At 40.4% G+C, this 12937-nt stretch overlaps 1 protein-coding gene across 2 annotated transcripts in view; it reads left to right on the top strand.

The window, feature by feature from the left end:
* The window catches only part of Cfap299 (cilia and flagella associated protein 299), a 471810-nt gene that overhangs the window by 391638 nt on the left and 67235 nt on the right, over positions 1–12937 (top strand). For both annotated transcript variants that reach the window (XM_076926435.1, XM_076926434.1), the window contains exon 4: positions 10125–10267. In XM_076926435.1, the coding sequence (XP_076782550.1) occupies positions 10125–10267 (143 nt within the window). The remainder of the gene's footprint in view (positions 1–10124; positions 10268–12937) is intronic.

The following is a 12937-nucleotide window of genomic DNA, read 5'->3' as shown; positions in this document are numbered from 1 at the left end:
GATAAGGAGGAAGAGAAGAAGGAAGAGGAGGAAGAGGAGGAGGAGGAGGAGGAGGAGAAGGAATTGTTATTTACTTTATACCCTAATCACAACTTCCCCTCCCTCCACTTCTTCTAGTTCCTCCCTCTCAGCTCACCTCCCTCCAATCATTCATCCTCCCTTTTGCTTCAGAAAAGCAGTACTCTCCCATGGGTATCACCCAGCCCTGGCATATCTAGTTGCAGGAAGAGTATATGCATCTTCATTTCTTGGGGCTAGATGAGGCATTACAGTTAGGGTAATGGGATCCAAAGAAAGGCACAGAGTCAGAGACAGGCCTTGCTCCCACTATTAAGAGTCTTACATGAAGACCCAGCTACACAACTGTTACAGATGTGGAGAAAGCCCCGGTGAGTCCCATTAGGGCTCCCTGGTTGTTGGTTCAATCTCTGTGGGCCCTATGGAGCCAGGTTAATTGATTTTGTAAATTTTCTTATGGTGTCCTTGACCTCTGGCTCCTTCAAACCTTCTTTCTCCTTTTCTCCAGGACTCCCCAAGCCCCACCTTATGCTTGTCTGTGAGTCTGCATCTGTTTTCATAAGTTGCTGGGTGAAGTCTCTCTGATGACAGTTATGCTAATATAACAGAATATCATTAGTAGTGTCAAGGATGGGCTCCCTCTCGTGGCATGGACCTCAAGCATGTGGTTGGCCTTTCCCTCATTTCTGCTCCATCTTTACCCCAGCCCATCTTGAAGTCAGGACAATTTGTGGGTTGAAGAGTTTGTGGCTGGGTTGGTGTCCCAATTCCTCCATTGGAAGTCTTGTCTGGTTACAAGAGAGTTCCTTTTGGGCTCCATACCCATTACTAGGAATCTTAACTACCATGCCCTCATAGATTACCTGAAGCTTCCATGGCCCAGGGTTTCTACTTTGTCCCAGTACCCACTCCCCATTCCAGTTGTCTTTCCCAGTATTCTCCCTTATGTCCTCCCATTTCCTGGTCCCTATTTTTCCTATCCCTCCCTCTCACCCACCCTCCTCTCTCCATACACCCATGATATTCATTCTATTTCCCCTTCTCTGTGAGATTGCAGCATCCCCCCCTTGGGTCTGCCTTGTTACTTAGCTTCTTTGTGTCTGTGTCCTTTATCATATGGCTAATATCTATTTATAAGTGAGTACATGCCATGTATGTCTTTCTGGGTGTGGGTTACCTCACTCAGGATGATCTTTTCTAGTTACATCTGTTGAGAACCTGCACTCTGCCTCAACGCTTTGGGGCTAAGTGCTCTGGTTAAGAGAGAGAGTGGGGCTGCAGGGGAAGAGACTCGAAGAATGGAGACAAGACAGGGTGTGATTCAGTCTCAAGTCTCAAGTCTCCTTTCAAGACTCAAGTCTCTTATCAAGTCTCGTTTATTGAAGGGAATTCTGAGGTATTTATACGCTTTTGCCACGTGCCTTGTGGGCGCGTGGATAGCATGTGCCTTGCAGGTGTTGATATGACATAAGCCTTACAGGCGTCTATAGTGTGGACAGCACGTGCACTGTGTGCCTTGCAGGCTTGGATACCACGTGCGCCTTACAGGCATATATGGCCTGGATAGCACGTGGACAGCATGTGAACTGCATGCCTTGCAGGAGTGGCTACCACGTGCGCCTTGCAGCTGGGGGCAGTAAACAGCAACACAAAATATGTGGGATATCAGAGTGTGCTTCAGCTGTTGTAGGCCATTGAAAACCAAATCTCTTATCAGGGTATATGGTTCCAGGTGGCTGCAAAGATAATCTAGCCGCTTTCTGCTAAAAGTCGGCTCCCAACACACATCCATTTGCCTGCAATTTTCATGATGTCATTGTTTTTAATGGCTGGGTAATAGTCCATTCTATAAGTGTTCCACATTATCTGTACTTTGGTTGAGGGACATCTAGGTTGTTTCTGTTTCTGGCTATTCCAAATAAAGCTGCTAAGAACATAATTGAGCAAGTGGCTTTGTGGGATGGTGGAGCATCTTTTGGGTATATACCCAGGAGTGGTATAGCTGGGTATTGAGGTAGAACTATTCACAGTTTTCTGCAAAACTACCAAATTGATTTCCAAAGTGGTTGTACAAGTTTGTAATCCCATCAGCCATGGAGGAGTGTTCCCCTTGCTCCACATCCTCACCAGTATGTGCTATCTTTTAAATTTCTTATATTAGCCATCCTGATGAGTATAAAATGGAATCTCAGAGTTGTTTTGATTTGCATTTCCCTGGTGACTAAGGATGTTGTACATTTATTTAAGTGCTTCTTAACCATTAAAGATTCTTCTACAGAGAATGCTTTGTTTAGATCAGTAACCCATTTTTAATTGATTTATTTGTTTTGTCAACATTTAATTTCTTGAGTTCTTTATATTCTTTGGATGTTAGACCTCTGTAAGACATAAGGTTAGTGAAGAGCTTTCCCGTTGTGCAGGCTGCCATTTTGTCCTATTGACAGAAACTGTTCAGTTTCATGAGGTCCCATTTATTAATTGTTGATTTTAGTTCCTGAGCTATTGGTGTTCTGTTCAGGATACTGTCTCCTGTGTGAATGCACTCAAGGCTATTCCCCACATTCTGTTCTATTAGATTTAGTGTATGTGGTTTTATGTTGAGGTCAGTGATCCACTAGGACTTCAGTTTTATGCAGAGCGATAGCTATAGCTATTTGTATTCTTCTATATGTATTCATCCAATTCAACCAGCCCCATTTGTTGAAGATGCTTTCTTTCTTCATTCCATAGTTTTAGCTTCTTTATCAAAAGTCAAGTGTCCATAGTTATTTGGGTTTACTTCTGGGTCTTAAATTCAATTCCATTGATCAAGCTGTCTGTATTTTGTGCCAATACCATACAGGTTTTATTACTATTACTCTGTAATATAGCTTGAGGTCAGAAATGGTGACAGAGGTGAAATGAGGTGATTCTAATTTGACTTCTATTTCATCAAGAAAATAAAGAACTTAAGAAGTTACATTGCAGAAAATTTGATGAGAGAAATCATAACCCAAAATTCAAGATGTAAGAGAAAATACATGTATTATAGCTAATTATTATAAATGGTTATGGAGTCCACTTGAGTTTATGATTATTGAGCTTCAGAAAGAGCAATTATAGTAATTTTCTAGCCAAATTTATCTTAATTATTCTGTGCAGAGACAGAATAAAGGGAAAGTCAGGTTAAAATGATGCTGGAAATTTCTCAACGAGTATTGAGGATTTCTCAATGGATTTGAAACATCATGCAAATGAAAAATGTTGCTGTGCTATGGCAACGACACTGAACAAGAGGAAAGAGTCCATAGAATGATTCATGGTGAAACATATGGTTGATGGATTAGTAGCCTCGAGGTGCTGAAAGGATTCTTAGTTTGGAGTTTCTAGGGTATGCTAACTAGAAATCAAGTGGATGAGAGGCATAATGTGGTATGATTAAAGGCAAGATGTTGGAATTGCATGCTTTACAAAAGAGTAGGAACTTATAAAAGGCAGAAAGTTGTCCTGTTGAAAAGCATTTATTCTATACTCATACCCATATGTGTGCATACCATTCATCTGCCAATCCTTGTAACGATATTTGATTTTTTAGTTTTACTTTACTTTTTGCAATAATGCAAGATCTACTATTTTCATAATTGTCCTTTTGCTTATAGCCATTTGTTTCTTATATTCCTGTTGTGTGTATGGTATACACGCATGTGTATATGTCTGTTGCATTTGTGTGATGAATGTGTACATAGGTACATGCACATGTGTGTTTGTGTGCCTTCATCAGTTGTCCCCTACTTTATATATTGAGGCGAGATGCATATTTGAAACAAACGCTCACCAATTTTGCCAATCATGGCTAGCCAGCTTGCCCATGGAAACTCTATCTCTGCCTCCAGAGCACCGTGATTACGAGGATCTACCTCACTTGCCTGAAATGTATATGGGCACTGAGGATCCAAACTCATGGTGTTAGCATTGTGCACAAAGCACTTTACTTACTGAACCATGTCTCCAGCCCTGTAAACATTTATTCTTCAAGGCAAAACTTTAAATAATCAAAAAAATACTTTATTGGTATTGAACTTACAATGTCAATATTCAGTTTAGACTAACTTTTCTTTAGTAATGTCATCTCTTTAGCTTTTGAAACATTAGACAAGCCTTTTATGAAAATATTTGGAGAAATCTTAGTGAAAAGCATAATGGGCGTAAAGGCTCCCCGCACAACAGCTAATGATTCTTACTTGGATAAGTAAAGTTTATTTTCGCATAGGCATGTTGGGTTGGATCAACACACTGAACTCCACTGGAAGATTTCTAGTGTATATTTTGGGTTTTAAAAGTAAATCTCAGTTTATATATAACTTCGAACATCTCTCTTTTTTTAGTCCCTAACACTCGGAGTTTATATAAATAAAACTTGCATGTGTGGTGTGTGTGTGTGTGTGTGTGTGTGTGTGTGTGTGTGTGTGTGTGTGTGTTATTTTCATCCACTCAAACCTCCAGACCATTTCGAATTCTAATGATGAGGACAAGGGATCTTAAATGATTCCTTTCCTCGCAGGCACTGCAAAAGACATGAGCGGAAGAACTTACCCCAACCATTTTGAATATGGACATAGCTTAGAAACCAGAGGGAAAAATTAACATCAGTCACTTCCCTTAGAAAGCAAATCTTCAATTACTGCAAACAAGTGAACTATATGTGACACTCATAGAGAATCATACTATTCGTAAAATGGCCATGATCCTGCAGCCCCTCCCCGTTGCAGCACTGCCCAACAACATTCCTGCCAAGAGAAGATGAGGTCACCCTCTCTGCCTCTGAAATCAGAGCAGACTGGGAACTACACTGGCCAACAGGATGTAGAAAACAGTATGGTCCTTCTGAGCCTGTTTGCAAGAGGGAAGACAAAGAGCTATTTCTACCAGCCTGAACTGTATGTGGGTAATGAAACTATACTTATCCATCCAAGTGAATCAGAGAATGTGGAATTAAATAAAAATAATTATCAACACAGAAATTTCATACAGTAATCTTTTTTGAAGAAATGTATTCAGGCATTCCTTCTGGAATGTTTAAAAACAATTCTGATCCCCAAAGAATTATGACCCTATCATCAAAATCATTTTTCTTCTGAAATTATATATAAATATGTATCCCCTTCAATTAATAACTTATTAGCACATTCCTCAGTTGTAAAATTCCAGATGAACACGCCCCCATTCCCCTCTGAGAGGCAGTGTGGTCTCCTAGGAGCAGCACAGACACTCAGTTCTGACATCCTGCTTGAGTGTCAGCCCTGAAGCTCCCTGCTAAGCACGCTCAGGGTTGTGTTCCATTTCTGTGACTTTGGCTCCCCTGGCCTCACACACAGTCCCATTTCACTGTATCGGGTTCATATCTCCTCATTAGTAATTGGCAGGAGAAACTAGGCAACACATGTCCTGGGCTTATAACAAGTTTATGAGATTGTATTTTAATCCACTTCTGGGAAAAGAAATGCGGCCAAAGATCTAAATGATACATTAACAGACTAAATTTTACTTTAATTCATCTTTTTCCAATATACCAAAGGCCAAGAGGGCCTAAGTATTCATTCCAGAAGTCGTTTCATTTAACACCTGTTTGCTTTTTGAGGTCACAGACTGTCCCACTGACCTCAGATTTCACAATCCTCTGTGCCTCAAACCCCACTTCTATATCAGCAATAAACATACACTGATACTTCTCAATTGCTTTGCTGCAGTGGATATATCCTGCTTTTTGATTAGTGTTTTAAGTAAAAGCCTGTTTTCTGTGACTAGGTGGCTGGAAAGTGCAGGTTGGTGTACGGTATCAAATGTGGCATTTAACCCCTGTGCATTCTTGGTTCTGCCTTACCTGATTCTAGACAGAAGAATTAAGGGTGCTGATGAAAATGTGCACTTTGGAATTTTTAAAATAAATATAATATGACTTTAAAAAGAACTTTTAACTGTATAAATTATAGCTTCCACATATCTTTTGGGAAATTAACTGTGAATTTTAAAAAAGGTATTAAAGTGGAAAATCCATTTATTTATTTATGATTTCATTTATATGAAAAATGCAGGAAAAGCATGTGATAGTCAGCAAGTGAATTCAGAACTTTCTGAGGCTTCTGGGATGAGAGTTAGGGAGTTGACCCTAAGGATCTGCTTGCTGTCATGGAAACCACCAGAAGCCGGACTTTAGTCCACAACTTTGTGATTTTATTGAAAAATCATTGAGTTTGCAAATTGGGAAGAATTTGATGCTGTGTAAAATGTGCCTTCAATACCACTGAATTAAAAATGGAAACTAACGGTAGCAGAGGAGCCTAAATAATTATCCTTAAACAATAACGACTCCAGGATAGCAAAGCTGTCAGTTACTGATCTTTTGTACCACACTCTGGAGAATATCCCCCTCAGCCTAAGGGGGCGTGTGTGTGTGTGTGTGTGTGTGTGTGTGTGTGTTTGAAAATCTAGTTTCTTTCAACATGTCATTCTGTTTTTCTTTTTAAATATACATATATATTATTAATTATTTTATCTATTTACATCCCAAGTGTTGCCCTCCCTCCTGGTCCTCCCTCCCAGAATTCTTCATCCCACCTCCCCTCCCCTTTGCTTCTGAGATGGTGCCCCGATTTGAGGCATCCACCCTCCCTGAGGCCTCAAGTCTTTACAGGATTAGACACACCCTCTCCCATTGAAGCCAGACAAGGTAGTCCCCTGCTACATATGTACCAGTGGCCTCGGATCAGCCCATGTATGCTCTTTGGTTGGTGGCTTAGTCTCTGGGAGCTCCCAGGGGTCCAGGTTAGTTGATATTTGTTTTTCCTATGGGGCTGCCATCCCTCCATGTTAAAAAGCTTGGCGAGATCAGGAATTCAAGGCATATACTTAACATACTAAAAGCAATATGCAACAGACTAGGAATATTTATATTTAAATTTCAAATTGTCTTCAAATTTTTTTTTAAAGAAGGACTAAGTTTAACAAAAGAAGCAAAGGATGACTCAAGTAATGACATCTAGGCAAGGAGATGTGGTGTGATGAGGTCATTTCCTTACCCCTAAGATGCTGTTAAACTAACAGTCTCAACAGAGTAGCAAAATAAAGGAAAATTAAAAAATTAAAAGAACATCAAAAAATACACAATTTGATTAGAAAAGAAGAAAAGCAGCAGGTCTGTGGGATTTAGTGTTACTTCTGTCTAGGCATTGGTAAGTACTTAGCGAAACAAGGCTTGTTTAATTTAGACACTAGCTTCTAAGGCAGGCGCAAACTCATTCTATTATAAAGAACCGAATTATTTAAGTGTGCAACTTACCAGAGTCTTCCATTATATAGGAAACTAATTTTTACACAGTACAACTAAGTTACCAAGGTCGTACATCAAGTAAATAGCAGAGCCAACGTCTAAGATCCGATCTGTCTGTCCACTGCATACCCAATAAGAACATGGACATCACAGGAAGCCAACCCACGTCTAACTATAGATGATTTATTCTGTCTGTTCATTTGTGGGCACTTTCTTAAAGTCACCGTGGTCTTGGCACTCATTTTCATAAACTGAGGGTAAAATGTTGCCTTACCTCATACAGTTTTTATTCATCGTTTGGGATTTATAAATACAGATTAGTGAGCTTCCCTCCAGCACACTCATATGCACTCAGCCCTTGCTGGGCCCTCATTTCTCTGCTCCCCTTCCTCACCTAGCTCCCCAGCTCTTGCTGACCGATCTCCAATCTCCTTCCCAATAGGTCTCTTCTGAATTCTTGTCACAAGCATTCTGTCCCACTCTTATCCTCCCCTTAGGGACTTTTTCTCCTCCCTTTCCACCTTCATTGCCCATATCCAAATTATAAAATTTTAGAGTATTATATAAGGTTAGCAGACAAAAGCATCCAATACTTTGGCCTCTTAGGGAAAGCAAGTTAGACTCTTATTATTTCTCTGATTTATCATTGGGCAAAATGTGAGTTGTGAGCTTTTTGGCTCTGACAGGTTCAAGCTCATGACTCAGATGCCTGTAGGCCAGAGCTGGCTTCAGGGTTGTGCTCTCTTCTTTGGGTCATTGCACTCTAAGTAGAACCTCATTTTTCTTACCAGTGTGTTTTACATGTTTTTTGATTTGGCCTAGAAATATCACTTGCTTTCACCACAAAGATGGGTAATACATCTAGCCTGTCATTCTACTGTCAAAATATTTCTCAGTGGGAGAAAGATACACACATAAAGGGGGTGGGGAGAGAGAGAGAGAGAGAGAGAGAGAGAGAGAGAGAGAGAGAGAGAGAGAGAGAGAGAGAGAGAGAGAGACTGAGGAGATTCTTTTACTGGTGTAGAGTTCCATTCTGAAAACAGACGGCTTTATTAGAGCACTGGACTGTCTTTGTCCTCTCTCACTTCCCTGTGACAGACACTCCCTCGGGAGTATGCTGATGACAGTGACAGGGCCAGGGCCTCTAGGAGAGCTGATGACTCACAGATGTTGCTTCTGGCCTTGTTTAAGGAGCAGCTGCCACTCACGTTATTGGCTGAACAGCACAAGAGCCTCCGGAAGCCTCTTCGGATTAGTGTCCATTTGAACTTTATGCCGAAGAAACTGAAAATAAATGACATTAATCATAAACCTATTCTGATTTATCAGGAGGCTACGTGGAGGAACTTGAAGGGCTAAGGGTTGAAACAATGTCAACTTACAAGACAGGAATAGCAAGTGCTAGTTCATCCTGATCTTCTATGGGGTATGAGATTAATTTGTCAGATACTTTCTCTTTTTTGTAGCAAGAACCTGCTTCAGAATCCTCCTCAGCATCGTGTCAGCAGCACCCAGCAGCCAAACAAACAAAACAGACAGGCAATAGAATCAATGAGGGAAAAAAATATCCTCCCAATTTTATAGCTTTATTCTTTAGGAAAGTCTGATATCTAAAGTCAACTATGTTAGCTCATGGCCTCAAAGACCCAACAGCTGGCTGACAGCAGTGGCTAAAGAGGAAAAGGTGGGCTCCTGGGTTTATCCAAACAGGGAACTTTGCCACAGAGCCTTACTACTTGGTGTAACTTTAAAAGCAAATACAACTTTTTTTCTAGTTAGGCTGCAATATATTTTTTTCTATCAGCTCTGCCTTAAAACTTGAACTAACAGAATGCCTATGGACCTGAAGGTGAAGGTTACAGTCCAACCATCTCGTCTACCATGTTTATGCGTTAGGCTTTGTACCACAGATTCTCTTTGCTCCTGAGGTTTCAGCTGCTTCTTCCTGTGGCTTCCTTCCATAGTTCAGAGAAGCCTGCACGCCTTCCGACCTTTGCTCATGGCCTCAGTTAGCCTCCACTGCACATCACTGAACTCTGCAGTGTCTGTCCTTCACTGGTAATTCTCTGTGTCCCATGTCTACTGTTTAGATGTCTCTCAAAAGCAAAGCATAAGCTCTGAATACCTGGACTTTAACATCCCCCTGGTTTACTCCATCCTTTTACTGTTAGGAACTATGAACATGTAGAAAGTGGTCAATAAGAGTCTGTGAAGAGACTAATGTGGGTGAGAGAAAACAATGTATTCTATAAGTTTAATATATGTATATATACTGAATTTGTAAATTAGAGTTTGACTGTCATGGTATTAAGAATTTATTTATGTATCTCTAATAGTGGATATGTAGAAGCTCATTTGTAGGAAGAAGGAGAGGGGTTGAGTGACAGTTTTGCCATTTGATAGCTGGGAGTCCTGAAGAGGCTCAACCTGTCTGTGTCTCAGTTTTCTAATAGTTTCAGTTTTATACACAAATGATCATAAAGAAGATGAGGTTGATATGAAAGTAAATAACATGAAATATTTATAACACTGAATAAAAGCTTTCCTTAGGAATAGTGGTCTCAATCATTTATAATGAGATGCAAAGTTACTGTCAACGTACCATGTACACATATGGCTTCCTATTTCTTCAGCTCCCGTGGGGAAAGAAATAACAGTACCTACCGGACAGAATCATAGGGGGAAGCATACAGCAGCACTTGAAATAGCCCTTGGCATGTGCAGTGATTTATAGCCACAGCTTCTCAAAGTGTTCAAGCAACATTATTCATGTCCCCTTTCCACTCTTTGTTGTTACCAGACGATAATCTTCATTCGTGACAAAAATTCTCATGGGCAAGAAATATCAGGATATATCGACTATGCTCACAGACTAAAATCTGAAGATTTTGAAGTCTACTTTAATGGGAAAAGAAGACTTCTTCCAAGGACCACGGACTTGAGGTACATTGTATACAATTCTTGCACTTCAGGGATAAGAATATAGAATTATCGTGTATTGGATGTTGAGCCCGATATAATAACACACAAAGAGTAAGAGTGTGAGGCTGGCAATGGATAACTGTCAGTGCCATCAATCATCTGGGAATCGCAGATCATAACCACAGAGAGATACCATCTTACTCTAGGAAAACTGGGAATGGTAGGAAAGCTAATCAGAAAACGTTACCACCGGCATTTAACCAAAAGTGATTGAATCCATATAAAGAGGCATCTCTTCAACCAAATGTATGGTAACACTGCTTATAACAATTGCCAAATGGTGGAAACAACCTAAGAATCCTTAAATTGATGAGTGATTTTTTTAAAAGTGTACATAAACACAGTGGAGTACTATTCAGTTGTAAAAATTACAAGACCCTGTCATGGTATTACTCATACGGTATCCAAACAAGTTGATCTCATACATATTGACAATCAAGAGTTGCTTACTGTAGGCTATGGAGGATATGGAAGGGCTGAGGAAAAGTTGATCCATAGGCACTAAGCTATGGTTAGTGACATGTAAAATGTCTTATGTGCTACTTCCTGTATAGTAGGGTAACTATTGATAAAATAACAAGATGCATCTTCCAGGGCACTAGAAGAAAGGATTTTACTCACTCTCATCTTAGATGTAAGAGTATATACTCAAGAAGACAAAACTAACCAGTTTTACACATTGCACATGCATGCACAGGCTGCTTACATAGCAGCATGCAGCTGTAATACTTTCTGTACTAGAAGTCAGGGGATCTCTGGAGGTTGCTAGGCAAGCCAGAAACTCTAGGCAATAAGTGATCTCCAGGTTCATTGAGTGAACCTGGTGGAAAGCACTTAAGGAACACAGGTGACATCAACCTCTTGCCTTTGTAAGAGACTCATAAACATGTACATGCCAACCCCTTCAGAAAACATGCATGCACATGAACACACACACACACACATATTCACAGAATGTATACAGAGACTGCTACTTTGCTTCTCAAAGCAAAGCTTCATGTACTAAAAAGAACTACTTTATGTGACCCACCATATTCTATACCAACAGGGTAGAGCTATCCTAATCGGTAGAACGGACAGGTATGGTGACAGGTAGCACTTGAGACAGATCTTCCCTCTCCTGACAGCCTTCACTGACTTACAAACCATTGCTCCTTATGCTTTCATTTTCATTATTATGATGGCCGATCAGATTTGACATCTTTGTTGGCTGTTCAAAATTTCTTGCTTTTAAATATCTAATTAAGATCTTCCCAGCCCCCATTTTATTTACAGGTTATATTTTTATTTATGTCTTATAAGAAGTCACGAAAATTTAGTTGTCTGGACCAGAGGTAGCTACATAATCATTTTATTTGTACTGTACAATGTATTTTTTTTTATATTTTTAAATTAACTTTAATCTTTTTTTTTTTTACAGTCCAGTCGTTATCCCCATCCTGGTCTGCCCTCTGACAGTTTCTCATCCCATTCTTCTTCCCCCATCTCCAAGGGGATGTCCCCACCACCACCCTGACCCACCCCACCCTGCCAGGCCTTCCCATTTCCTGAGGCCTCAAGTCTCTCAAGAGTTAGGTGCACCTTCTCTCACTGAGGCCAGACCAGGCAGTCCTCTGCTGTATAAGTAGGGGGGCCTCACATCAGCTAGTGTATGCTGCCCAGTTGGTGGCTCAGTGTCTGAGAGATCTTGGGGGTTCCAGGTTAGTCGAGACTGCTGGTCTTCCTATGGGATCGCCCTCCTTCACAACTTCTTCTAGCCCTTCCCTTAGTTCAACCACAGACTTCAGTCCAATGGTTCAGTGTAAGTATCTGCATCTATCTCGGTCACTTGCTTGTTGAGCCTCTTGGAAGGCAGACATGCTAGGCTCCTGTCATGTCTGTTCTTTGGCGTCTGAGTTACCTCACTCAGGATAAAATTTTCTAGTTCCACCCATTTGCCTGTAGAACTCATGATGTATTTTTAAATTGTATTGTTTCTGAAAGAACATTTTATTATGTACAGTAGCAGAGATTTGAAGATTCTTCTAGAAACTCAAGGCTCATCATATTACCTACTCTTTCCCATCCCAACCACCATCAGTACTAACTCTGCTTGACCACATTCACACAGGATTGGGTGTTTACTCAACAGCACAGGTGCTGTCAACCCGAGTGACTCTCTCAAAGGAGCTATCAGGTTCTCTGGAAGTTTACATTTGTGACTGTCCCACGGCTTACTAGCTCTGCCATGAAATCCTCCGATCCAGTTACGTTGGGTTGCCTTAGTTTCAGCTTCTGGGCTCTCTCAGATCATGCCACACCAAGAACAGAAAGGTGCAAGATAATTAGGGAAATGATCAAAATTAGCGCTATGCTAAATAATTTTATATTTATCATTTTATTTACTTTTTGCCACATTCTTACATGTTAGAAGCTTCTTTTGCAATTTAATGTAAGAGAATCAGAGTCATTATGGCAGTAACTGCCATACCTAAAGTTACATAGAGACCTTTGCACACAGCTAAAAGTACAAGGCTAGATAATAAACCAGTGTTCTACTCTATTTAGGTCTGGTTTTGTGAGGATATCATTTTCCCCATTGCTGTTTATCAGGTCACAGGCTTCTTTTGCAGATGTCTGTCTCACTTAACA

This window comes from Arvicanthis niloticus, chromosome 27 (genome assembly GCF_011762505.2).
Source record: "Arvicanthis niloticus isolate mArvNil1 chromosome 27, mArvNil1.pat.X, whole genome shotgun sequence".
Lineage (NCBI taxonomy): Eukaryota > Metazoa > Chordata > Mammalia > Rodentia > Muridae > Arvicanthis > Arvicanthis niloticus.
This window is presented reverse-complemented; position numbering and strand designations above follow the sequence as displayed.